Source organism: Homalodisca vitripennis, unplaced genomic scaffold (genome assembly GCF_021130785.1).
Source record: "Homalodisca vitripennis isolate AUS2020 unplaced genomic scaffold, UT_GWSS_2.1 ScUCBcl_2163;HRSCAF=6640, whole genome shotgun sequence".
NCBI lineage: Eukaryota > Metazoa > Arthropoda > Insecta > Hemiptera > Cicadellidae > Homalodisca > Homalodisca vitripennis.
The window spans coordinates 5,179-19,239 of NW_025778275.1; the positions used below are offsets into that span (position 1 = coordinate 5,179).

The 14,061-nt window shown below is 31.1% G+C and overlaps 1 protein-coding gene across 1 annotated transcript; it reads left to right on the top strand.

Moving 5' to 3' along the window:
- The first annotated feature begins 1,225 nt into the window (after positions 1 to 1,225).
- Positions 1,226 to 2,996, top strand: LOC124371861 (alpha-1,3/1,6-mannosyltransferase ALG2-like). Its single transcript, XM_046830228.1, is given in 4 exon segments — positions 1,226 to 1,710; positions 1,712 to 1,942; positions 1,944 to 2,465; positions 2,467 to 2,996. Coding segments are annotated over 4 exon segments (1,221 nt in total). The 5' UTR covers positions 1,226 to 1,665; the 3' UTR covers positions 2,890 to 2,996.
- The last annotated feature ends 11,065 nt before the right edge of the window (positions 2,997 to 14,061 follow it).

Genomic DNA, 14,061 nt, shown 5'->3' on the forward strand with positions numbered 1-14,061 from the left:
ATGCAATAACAAATATGTAAATCTATCACTTACAAAACAAATAATAAATGATCACTAATATAAGAAAATCCAAACACAAAAACTGTTATGGAAGCAAATGATTATTAGGTTATCATTATATACCTATGAAATTAAATGCAACGCATGTAATGAATTGTACACAAAAACGAAAACCATAACACGATGTAAGAGTATTTGCACACATAAAATACTGAAGGACAGAAAAACTATTACGAAACAATGAATTAAACATGGACAAATAATCTATAAAATAAAAATGAGTTGCTAAAATGTGGTGCTTCCTAATCTCGAAAACTATTTAACCGATTTGGCTAATTATCTGTTTTATTTTATTTTTTTATGTGTTGAAATGTTTGAGGAAAGTTTGTATGAAGAGAAAGTACTGAAAAGTCTCCTGGAATATTTTGTAATTCGGATAAAATTATGATAATATTAAATTTATAAAACATAATTCAAATATAGTAATAATAGCATTCATAAAAAAATCTGAAGAAACCATTTTCAGTCTACATAAATCTGAACATAAGAATGTTACACTGATATAAACCCTTTAGGAAAACTCTTCTGGAGCAGAAGAGATTTTTAAGTGGCAGAAAAGGCATTAAGGGGAATACTAGGTATAAGAGATACCTACTCTTGAAAGCTATACTTTTGCTGAGTGGGAAATACTTACTCCACACTTACAATGTAAAAATATCTTTGTATATTTTACATTAAATGACAAATTTAAATTAATTTTTAACTTAAATTTAACTGACACTAAACAGCTTTTAACAATTTCAGCTAAGTCCACCAAAGAGGCTGAAAGATATGTTTTACATTTTAAAGTAGTGTAATGCAGATTACAAAGACCTTTGATCATGTATCAGTCTATGATCATAAGAAGATATTGAATCTGAATCCAACGACAGAAAATTATGACACGTTTATATTGATAAAACTCTAGCAATAATAAAAATACTTTACATTTAAAATGTAATTAATAGAAATGATGTAAGTAATCTAAGATTACAATTCTATAGAAAAATTTATTTTATTATGTTAACCTCAAAAACCTTAACTAGCGCTGTATTTGGTGGAGTATCGATTTAGAGCCAAAAACTGAAAATAAACACAGTTGTACATACTCTGTGCACAGAAGTACTAACATAAAATGAACAGCAAGGCGCCATGGTAAATAACCAAAAGCAAGCAAATAGAAGAAATACTGTTAGTGTCATCAGATGGTGTGATGTGAATTGTTTGTTTTAGGAACACGTAACAAAACACTTTTAGTACATAACCAATAACTTTTTGTTGAAAGTTAATCTATGTATAGTTGAGGTTGACACTGTCTAATGTGCATATTCCAGTGGTCGTAAGATAGACAATTCACATCGAACTATTAATAAAACATCCTGACTGACGCTTGTTATTTTTTTCTTCTTGCATCAGTCAATAGCAGAGTGGGCAGACTTTGCCAAGCAGTCAAATTGTTATCAGTGAGTGATACGTGTTTCGATGTTGCTTTCTTGTGCTTTGGAACATTTGGTAAATTTACGTTTTAAATAATTTATAAATAGCCATGTGTCAAATATATTAGTCTCTTAAAGTTTAAGTGAATTTTGGTCTTGTTTCATTATTGTAAATTTGTGTATTTTCATCATGCCTAAAAACATTTTATTCCTTCACCCTGATCTTGGAATTGGAGGGGGCTGAAAGACTAGTAGTTGATGCTGCTTTAGCACTTATTGCTAAAGGGCATGTTGTTAATTTTGTGACAACACACCATGATTTGTCTCATTGTTTTGAAGAAACTAAGAACGGCTCATTTCCAGTAACTGTTGTGGGAGACTGGATTCCAAGGAATATTTTTGGTAAATTTTATGCATTATGTGCATACCTCAAAATGATTTATGCTGCATTTTACATTATTTGTTTTAGGCCCAATTCAACCTGATCTAATTTTTTGTGATATTGTATCAGCATGCATTCCAGTCTTTTGGCTGTCTAGATGCCGTGTGATCTATTATTGTCATTTCCCTGATCAGTTATTAAGTAAGCCAGGTTCCAAGTTGAAAAGTTTGTATAGAGCACCTTTGAATTGGCTAGAAGAAATAACTACTGCTTCTGCTGATATAATTTTAGTGAATAGTGAATTTACACGTAATGTTTTTAAAGACACGTTCAAAAGTATACAGAAAACGCCAGCAATTTTGTATCCTTCAATTAACACTGATTTCTTTAAACGTGATTGTAGTAGTTCCTTGAAAGATATCTTAGGAGATGATTTTGAGTCTGACAGATTCATCTTTCTCTCAATAAACCGCTATGAAAGAAAGAAAAACATCTTGTTGGCGATAACAGCTTTGAGTTTGTTAAAAACCAAACTGAGTGAAAAAGACTGGGACCGTGTGTATCTTATTATAGCTGGAGGGTATGACAACAGAGTAATTGAAAACTTGGGAGTACTATGAAGAACTTAAAGAAAAGTCTATTAAATATGAAGTACAGAACAAAGTTTATTTTTTAAAGTCTCCTTCAGATGATGACAAACTATATTTGCTCCAACAGTGTGATTGCTTGTTATATACTCCATCAAATGAGCATTTTGGAATTGTTCCTCTTGAGGCTATGTATTCACAGAAAGCTGTAATAGCAGTAAATAATGGAGGTCCCGTTGAAACTGTTGTGGATGGTGAAACAGGATTTTTATGTGAAGCAAGTGAAGAAAGTTTTTCATCTGCCATGGCTGTGTGTGTAAAAGACATTAATGTCACACGAAGTTTGGGAATGGCTGGAAGGAAACGATTTGAAGAAAAATTCTCATTTGCAGCTTTTCAAAATAATTTAAATGAGATAGTACAAAACATTACACCATTAGAATAATGTAACTAGTTGAAATTATAGGCTAGTTTAGAATTAATCTGTACATTTATGAACTGATTTTATAAGTGAGTGAATTAAAAGTATATAGATTTGTAAACAGTTTTAAACTTATTTGTTTCAATAACACCCAGAGTTCTATTGAATTAACCTATAGGTGTGAAATATTACTAGATTAGATAATACTTGTTATTGGGTCATTCCATATCAAATCAACAGTCACTTTACCTCACAATCTCAGATTTTATTGAAATTTGGTATAGTGGTACACCCTATTTAGACTATGAAAAATACAAAACTTCAACTTGATGTTTATTTTGGCTTTAAACATTAGCTCCAACATTAATCAGATCAAGAATCCCTCAGAACCAAGATGGGTGTGGTGTTATTACAGCATTTTCAAGCCCTTTTCAAAAATGTTATGTAGGGAATCTTATTAAAATTTTACTAATTTCAAAATAACAAATTAAATTTTGGATTTTGCAAAAGTTCCCTTTGAAAATATTCTCAAATCACTTTTGTATAATGAATGGTTAATTGATAGTATTAGTTTCATAATGGTTCTTGCAGAAAAATGCATCTGAAAACATGGTTACATTCGAATTCCCACCATGACTCATTGGTTCCAGATGGATTTACAGTAGTAATCTTAAATTGAAAGTATAGCTAGGTTTAAAAATAGAAATATTTCTATAAACTTGATCAAAGATATCTTAATATTTACAATTATTTTGTGAAGCCTAATTAAATTTTTTAAAGTTTTAGATATAGACATATTTTTAATTCAAAAAAGGAGTCTTGTAAGCATAAAGTTTTAGCAAAATTAAATTTTGCAATAATTTACACATAAATTATGTTAAAAAGTTTAATGTGTCATGACTGGGCTACAGTTTTAACTTTTCGTTAAATTTATTTTAATAATACACTGATGAAAAATGATATTGACCGACACTAAAAAAATGTAAAGTTCAAATTAATATTTTATAGATAACATTAGGTTTAATATCAAAGAAATAATACTCTTAAGTTGTCAGTGTACATAATTTTTAACTTACAATCTTTTTTTAGAGGCTCTTTAGAAAGTTTGACTAAAGTCAATGAAGGCTTTTTATGATTTTTTGTTATCCTTCTTGTGATAATTTATGTTTGCTCAGTTGGAGTTAGTTACTGAATTTACTTTAAATAGAACATGTGTCACATAAAGCCAAAGAATATCTTGTCTTCTAGGGAAAGAAAAGTTAGGTGATGGACTGACAAGTTTGAAAATGGAACCTTTACTTCATCATTGGCTTCTTCTTTTTTAGACACTTAGACCAACCACCAGTTGTCATATACAATGGTTACATAACCACTGACTTTTGCTAAACTTCAGTCCTGAATCGTTACATTTTTTATTTTAAACTCAGTGGATTCTGTAAAGGTCTTTACTTTCATTGTACAATAGTAACAAATAAAATATGCAAATGTTTTTCACCTTGAAGCACAAAACTATAGTTCTTGGAGAAATCGCACATGAAAAGATTATCTGAACTTTCTAAATTCTCTTTAAAACGTCATTCAAAAAGAAGCTTTGGCGTTTGGCTATAAAGTCATGTCTGATTAATGCAGACAGATTATGGGTGAACAAATCAATAAAGTCTGAAGTTTAATTTTTTTATTGTCTTCAGGTTACATCTTTTAACTGCAATCCATTGTTGAAAAGGCTGCAGGTTGAGCCTTTTTTTGTTGAAAAACGGGCTTGCTTTTACTCAGAGCCAACTTTCAATTACTTATTTTATTGGATTTGGATAAACAATTCCTATTCAATAAAAAAACAACATGAATTTCACCCAAAATTATTTTTTATCTATTTATTTCTTCATAAAATAATTAATTTTGTACAGTTATTAAATTATTATATTTACATACACATAATTTTACAATTGATTTTATATTCCTTACAAATAAAATTAAATGTTCTACATAATATTTTAACAATAGGCTCAGACAACATTTTAATTACGCTTACTATATAAACTTTGTGTTTATATTCAGTTATTGACATTCTAAGATAAAATTTGTATGTGAGCACATATTCAAATGCAATTTTTGTAAGAACCCATTATGAAACATACTATCAATTAACCAATATACAAGGACTATTTGTGAATTTATTCAAAATTTTTAAAGGGAAACATTTAAAAAATTGAGTTTTTGATATGAAATTGAAAACTAATGTTATTAAGAGCCCTGTCCTTTTACACATACATATATAATATATACATTTTTGGAAAGGACTTTGAAAATGCTGCAGAGTGACGCATCTCCCATCTTTCTGACTTGATTCTAAGAGACGCTAAAATAGTTTTACATTTCATGAACAGGTTGATTTTGAGCATTTTTTACAAACTTTAACGAGACGTAATTAGAAATTTAAATTAGAAGAGATGTCAAGTTGAAATTTGGTAACTTTTTTTAGTCTAAATGAGGGATGTACAAATATATAATATTTAATTAAAATCTGAGATGGTAGGGGAGAGGGGGGCACATGTGGACAGGGGGCACAAGTGGACAATTTGAATTTCCCGCCATGCAACTAACCAGTTTAGTTCAAACTTTGTTCACAGAACAGTGTTGGTCTACTGTTTCCTCCAGATAAATTTAGTGCTGTTTGGCTACATGGTTTAAGAGGTAAGAATATTTTTATGTTTTTTTATGTAAAAAGTAAAAATTGAGCCCAAATTTTAACTTTAAAAGTTATTTTATTCGGGCTCTTCCTTATAACATAAGGTATTTTTATAAACTTAGTAATATTTAAGCAACATTTTATTGTGTAGAAGATGTCATAAATCCTAACCTAAAAAAAAATATCGATGAGAATGCATTCAAACCACCTACAATCTACTGGTGGGGTACATGTGGACACTTTCAAGGGGGCACATGTGGACAAGGGGGTAGTTTTGGACAAGTGTTATATTAGTTACTTATTTAACATCTCATAAATGTATAGCTAATAAACTAGCATGTACACTTGTTGTGTGAATCATTTTTAGTCATTTTCATGATCTAGAACATTTTGTTTTGCTCCCATAACCAAAATTAAGTAAATTATAGCTTAACCAAGCCTTGACACCACATCAATCAAGGAGGTTGCAATATTTATTGCCCAATACAGATTTCAAAAGGCTTTTTAAGATTAACTAGTTTTATCTTTATCTAAATACAACAGTTATATACATTGATTTATTTATTTTTTAGGGTGAAGATGGTGAGAACCTACATAAGAAAAACCGAGAGAGAGAGCTGCAATTTCAGAGGATGCAGTCAGATGTGCTATTGAGGATATACGGAATGGCAACCAAACAATCCGTGGAGCTGCTGCAACATATGGACTTTCTAAATCTATGCTTCACAAAAGACTTCAAAAGCTGCCAAACGCTGAAAATGAGGACGATCCTGTGCAATCTACTTTTCCCCGGTCTAGCAAGTATAACACCAGACAGATTTTTACAGATGTACAAGAAAATATGATAGTAGACTATCTAATTCAATGCAGTAAAATGATGTACGGCCTAACCTATAGACAGGTACGTGAATTTGCCTATTCATATGCTAAAAAACTTGGGCTTGAGATTCCTTGTAAGTGGGAAGATGAAAAACTAGCAAATATTGAATGGCTAAAATGTTTTATGCGCCGTCATCAGTCTACACTGAGTCTGAGAAAGCCAGAAAACACCAGCTTTGCTAGAAATATAAACTTTAATAAACAAAATGTTGATTCATTCTTCAATAATTTGGAAACAGTTATGGAAAAATATCACTTTACTAGTGACAGAATCATAAACATAGATGAATCTGGCATAACTACTGTATTACAAGCTCCAAAGATTGTTTGCTCCGACTGGTGTAAAACAGGTAGGCCAGAATGTTTCCGCAGAGCGAGGAGAGCTTGTAACATTTTGTGGGATTATAAAAGCTTCTGGTAACACAATACCTCCTGCTTATGTGTTTCCCCGTGTTCATTATAAGGACATTTTCCTTAATGGAGCACCAACTGGCAGTGTCGGTTTTGCGACTCGTTCTGGCTGGATGTCTCAAGAAGTTTTCTTTGAGGTGGTCAAACATGTTAAATTACACACCACATGTTCAAAAGACAATCAAATCCTCATTTTATTAGACAATCATGAGTCGCACATTAACTTGGATGTGATTATGTTCTGCCGTGAAAATGGAATTGTTATTCTAACTTTTCCACCTCACACTAGCCACCGCTTGCAACCTCTCGACATTGCTGTGTTTGGACCTTTCAAAAGTTATTGCAAAACCTCTTTTAACAAATGGTTATCTGAAAATCCTGGAATGACTATATCAATAAAACAAGTTGCTTATCTAACGTCAATGGCGTATGATGAAGCTTTTTCTAGGAAAAATATTGTTTCTGGCTTTGCAAAATCCGGAATTTTTCCATTTCAGCGCTCAGTATTTAGTGATACCGACTTTATCAGCTCTTTGCCAACAGACCAGGCTAAAGAAAATGGAGATAATGAAGGTTCTTGTAGGCCTAATCTAGAAGAACCTAAGGCAAGTACTAGTGAAAACACCAGTACAAATCAGATGGATGCAGAAAATTACCAAATAAATTCTCAATTTGAAAATGCACTCCAACAGTTGTGCGAAAATATCCAAAAAAGGTAAAAGTTGTAACCCCAGAACAAGTTCGCCCATTCCCCAAAGCACCGTTAAGAAATAACACTCAAAAGCCAAGGGGCAGAAAGAAAGGAAAGACATGTATCTTGACAGATACCCCTGAAAAAAATAGAATAGAGGCAGCAGTAAAATCAAAGAAAATTAAAGAAGAATTAAAAAAAGAATCTTTTTTGGCCTACAAGAAAAAACTTTTTAATGGAGATGAACAAGGTTTGTCTAAGTCTAAAGGAAAATCTAAACAGAAAAAAAGAAAACGCAGAATACATGTGGATAGCTCTAGTACTTCTGAAAACGAAGAAGATGATATTGAATGCTACAGTGATAAAGTCTTGAGCCCATTAGTTTTAAGTGAAGATAGTGATATAGAGGAAAGTAAAGGTGAGAAAGTAGAGTCTGATGGATCCAACATAAATGTTTTAGATTTTGTTTTAGTTCGGCTAGCCAGTAAAAAAAGTGAAAAATTTTATGTAGCACAAATCAATGACAAGATTTGTCTTACTGAATTTAATGTAAGTTTTTTTAAGAAAAAAGAGGGATCAGGGACATCATCAATTAAATTTGTCAAACCTGATCTTCCAGATGTAAGTGCCATTGACATTGAAGACATAATTGTAAAACTACCCCTACCAACTGTTTCAGGAGGTACTGAAAGAGCTGTCAGTATGTTTTATCTTTAATTTTTCCTTTACAAACTATAACATGGGTTGAATTTAATGTTTACTTGATGTGTATGTAGGCTATTAATATTGTTTTTCTATCATTCTTGTTTTAATTTAGTAATAGTCTAGAATAAGTTTAGCTTGCAGGAAAAAATAAAACACGAATCTTGACTTTACGAATTGATGTCATACTTTTACTCTTCACATATTTTTTTAAATATGTAAGAAAATAGGTTTGGTTTGTTTTGTAAGCATAGGTAGGTTATGTTTTATAAGCTATAACACAGGTTAAATAGCCTATTTGTTTTTCTTGTCATTTTAAGTAAAGTATACATTGTTAGTTAGTATTGAACTTATTTTTTTACTAGTTTTATTACTTTCTTCACTTAAAGGTTGAAATAACTACTCCTTGTAACTGTACAAAGAGTCATATGTTTGAGTTTAATTAATAAAAATCATATTTAAGATATATGAAAGATGTTTTTATCTGTCCACAACTACCCCCCAAAAATGTTGGTTATGTCCACAACTGCCCCCTGGAGGGGCACTTGTGGACACTCCGTTAACTATTTTAAAGGTAAGAATTAACAAGTTCAAAAGATGTTTTAAAGAGTAAAATGTCATATATTTACATACCTCAACACCTATATTAGTATATATAAATAAAACCTTTGACAATTTTTTTCTCATAACAAAAATTTAAAAAAATAAAATGTAAAATTTGTCCACATGTGCCCCCCTCTCCCCTAAGGTAAAATTGTTATAATTGTGTTGAGTTGATAAGGAGTGACCCTATTTTAATTAGCAATTTAATGAAATTTAAATGATTTAACTTAATTCCTTTTACAACTGATTTCTTATTCTTTGTTCTATGTATATTGTAATACTCAGTTAAAAAATATTGCTGTTATTGTATTTAATTTCAACTTACATTTGTCAAGCTGCTTTGGAAGAAGGTTGGTCCAGAAGTTACAAAATAAGTTAGATTAATCCTGCCCAGTCAACTAATTAAGAAATAAAAGAAGGTAGAAGCACAAAATCAATAAACAGTCTTCTACTACGCTCCTTAACATGTGTGCTCAATTGGTTTTCACGACGCAATCTGACATTACACTACAGTGGAACCTTTATATATATCCTACGTGAATCAGGTAAATTGAAAGGTTTCACTACTGAGTACCAACAAGAAGAGGATGTGATTTTCTTTTTCACAAGGTAAAGCTTGTGGTAGGGCCCATCTTAAATTAACGGTGGTTGGCTTGAGTGGAAATTAACAGGATCAGTATAATTGTACAAAATACAATACAAGGGTTATTCCAAAAGTAAGGTCTGGTTAAGGAAAAAGACAAATATTTTTACAAAACAATTGTTTTATTTACATTTCTTATCTCTTTAACCATTTTCTACATAATTTCCATACTTATTTAAACAGTTGTCAAATTGTTCAACAAGCTTTTGAATGCCCAAGTTGTAGAAATCAGCTGCCTGCGAAGATAACCAGTCTTTAGCTGCTTCTTTCATTTCATCATCTGTGTCAAAGTGCTTGCTGCCAAGAAACTCCTTTAGGTAGCGGAACAAGGTCTATCCCAAAACACAGTCACCATAACCTTGTGTGTTGAGATTGTCTGCTTTGCCTTGACTGGCGATGACATTCCATTGACTGACATTTAGACTCGGGGGTTATGTGAGAATCCCATGTTACAATATGGGCTAAAAGACGTCACCTTCCTAATGATATAGCTCAAAAGAAGCAAGAGCAGAAGCCATTATTTTCATTTGTTGGGACTCAGTAAACAACCTAGGAAACCCAACGAGCGCTTAATTTAAAAAAAATTCAAATATTCAGGCACAATTTTGAATTGTAAGTTGTTCTACTTACATTCTGTACATCCATTTCTAAATCTGAAATAGTGAATCATCGATCTTCATGAATTCTTTCGTCAACAGCAATGACCAAATCGTCTGAAATTACTAATGGTAGGCTAGAGCGTGATACATCACGCACATTTTCCCACCCTTCATTAAAAGCTTGCACTCACTTGCGCACTTTACTGTCACTCATTATGTTAGGACCATAAACTTTAGTAATCTGTCGATGAATTTCCACCACTGAGATGTTTTTTGCAGACAAAAACCGTATCACTACCATTACCTTATAATCGTCGGGCTGATCAATTGTCTTAAACATTGTGAACTGACACTATAAACAGCAACAGTAACAACGTTAATGGCAGCGCTTGACGCGCAAGTCATCGCCAGATAGTCGCCACGCACGTGTGTTTTGTCCTTGGTACCAAATTCAAATAGACCTTACTTTTGGAGTAACTCTTGTACTCCATTATGCATTTTTTCAATTTGAATGTTATTTTATGTTTTGTAAGGCATTTATCATTAAATCATGACCATAATAACAGCTTCTAGGAGTTGAAAACTATTTAAACCATAACACTACCAGACCGTGTGCTAAAACTAGTGCGGCAAAGAGTTTATACCATGAAATCATTGGGCATAAAACTACCTGCCCGTATGTTTAACAAGTAACTTCACGGATAACATATTGTCCACCTGAGTTAAAACCAGTTAGTTAAATTTAAAAGGGGGTGGAATAGAGTCCATATATCACCCAGACAGCATTGGAAACATATCCCCTCTGACAAAGCCACCAACATGAGATCAGTAAGAGATTACCAACATAAATACTGCACTACCTAAGTTAGTAGGCTCTGCTGCATGAACAGTTCCTGTTTACGTGCCCATAAATGTGGCATTATGGTTTGAATTCATTACATACTATTCTTTTTTCATGAAATACACTCTATATTTTACTATCTTAGTTATTTTTAAGTGCCATTTTAGAGTTTTCAAGATAAAACCCTGGCTCACAGAATTAATAATACAAGAGCCAATTTAAACTGTATAAGCACACAATCTACTTTTTTGAAAAATCGATATAGGAATTTCTCCTAAAAAGAAATTAATTGTTAGCTGTGCTAATTTTAGTGAGGGTTAAAATGGGAGGGAATTAAATATATCAAACAAAAATATTTTTTTTCCCGTCACAAATAAAAGTCACGTAAACAAAAGTTTAATCATCGTCAGTGACTCAAATCAAGACCTATTATTTATTGTTCTAATCAAAAATTGTGAAACAAAAGTGTGTCAATGATGGTGACATTTAAAAGTAGGAGAATTTTAATATGAAAATACAAAGTTATTATTCTAGACCTATTTTTTTGACTCTTAAATTAGTGAATGCTCCTTGTATCTTATTTATCAATACAAAATATGATCTTTCAGAGCTCTCCCAGAGTGACTTGTAAATCAAGATGTTATGGTCAGTATTGAGCGATAGATTGATGTCAATACTTGTAAATGTGTTCTGGTACCACCATTGCTAATCCCCAATAAAGTGTGGGACCTGTACTGACGAATCTACACTACTTATTTATAATATACACACTACATTACAAAAATATATTTTAATATAAATACTGTTAAGAGCATCATAACAAATATTAGGTCAATACGATGCATGACATCACAAAATAAATAAATAGTGACGATGACAAATTCTTTAACATATTTCAAGATATATTGCTAATGAATATCATTACTTTTTTAGTGTAACTAATTTGGGCCATAGGTAATACACTTCTGTATTTTGCTTGGCTCGAGTCTTAACTTGAGATCTTACTCAATTAGTTCTAAAAAGAAGACTGTCCATCAAGATCAGGTCCAAGAACTGTTCCTATAAGAGCAGTGTCCGTCTTAAGGGGATTCTGCATCTAAGAGGGTAAATTTTTATTTACTTTTTGTTATTTTTTAGATTTCCCACATCAAAAAAAAAACCATGAACTGAATACTTTTTTAATAATATTTAGTTTTGGCTATGTGCAATAAAAATAAAAATGCATTTTTTTTGTAAAAATACCAAATTTTAAAACTGATATTCCATGGCAATAAAAACTAATAACTTTTTAATAATTTTGTAGCATGTATTTTCAACGTTTTAACTTTTTTACAAAGAGTTTTATATACATTATATGAATTTTTATACAAATATTGGTTTATTTTTAACGTGTAAAGTACTAAATCTTGAAAAAGCATAAGATTTTTTATTTAATAATTTGTATTGTTTTTGAGAATGTGTAGTACATATTTCAATATCGTCTTTTATAGTTTTTGAGAAATATAAATTTTTATATAAGATAACACAAAAAAAACAAAACTTGACAGTTTGAATAATACCTTAGAGTACACAAAAACACGCAGACTATTCAGAAAACCGTAGAGAAAAGTCATTAGTTGACTATATGAAAATATTTTGATCACAGACGAAGTATTATAACAAAGTGCATGGTCTGATTGGCACGAATAAAATTCAGAACATTACTTTATAAAAACAATTTTTTAAGATGAAAAAATGTTGTGCATAACCGATTGTTTTATTCCTGTTAAGAATTAAATGCAGATCAATAATGTGTAATTTTAAAAAAAATTTCAATCTTTTGCCATTTCTTGGCCATTTTAGGTGCAGAATACCCTTAACAGTGAAACCATTAGTATTTCAAAACACACAAAAAATGGATGGTAAATTTAAAGGATGGTTTAAATTGACCTACTTTGTCATTATATATTAATTTAGAACTTCAAAATGTTTGCCGCCTTTTTCCAATATGGTTACTAACTATATAAATTTTGAAGGAAAACCTATATTTACGTCAAATTTTGAATACTGTAGAATATAATATTTTTAATTTTGACTAGGCAATCGTCTTTTGAACATGCTCATTTGGGCTTTACAGCCTACTTAAGTTTTTCAAAATGATATGTTTATGAATCATTGCGTAATTTCAAACTATTATCTTTGATATTGGTACTCGGTATTATCAGAGGTCACTCTGTTCCTATCTACTACTTGTTATTATGCGATAAAAGTACTTTTAGGTTACTATCATAAATATGTTACTAGTAATACCAAAGTTAAATGGTTAAAGTTAAACTTTATAAGCACTCACATGATCTGAGCTTGAATTTGGGTACTATCTTGAGGAATGTTTTTCTTATTTTCATCAGAAGTGCGGGATGGCGCCAAACTATCGAAGCCTGCACTGATGGCCAGGGGCATTTTAGGTTGGTACTTTCTTAACCTCAGATCATGTGGCAAATCATCCAATGTCATTTGACGTCGGGAAAGTACTAATCTGAAATGCCATGGCTACCAGTGCAGGTTTCGTAGGCATCCACACTTCTAATGAAGAAAAAAAAATATCCATTGAGATAGTTCCTAAATTCAAACTGAGATCATGTGAAATCTCATAAATGTTAACTTCAACTTTTTCTATTAATAATACGTACATATGTATTCACCTATTTTTATAGACTAATAACAAATAATAAATAGGGACAAAGTGGCCTTTGGACAATACCAAGGTACTTTTGAATATAATAAAAAAGAAAATTACATTATTGTTCATACTGAAATATTAGTATGATATCCAAAGTCAGTAATAAATCCTAGTGTGATAAATAAATCATCAGCATTTAGTATTCAGCTCTATACTGATATTGGAGATTATAAATTGGAATTTGAAATTACACAACGATTCTGAAACATATCAAAACCTCGTTTTAAAAAACTTTGGTAGGTTGCAGTTCTTATATATATACGAATTGTCAAGAATAAAAACTTTAAAAAATTTCATTTTACATTTAAAATTGCTAAAAAAAATTGCACAAGATTGTTCGTCATCACGTTTGAAAAAGAAAGGTTACTTTTTGAAAATCTAAATTTATATATTGAATGGACACAAAGTTGATGAAATCCCTC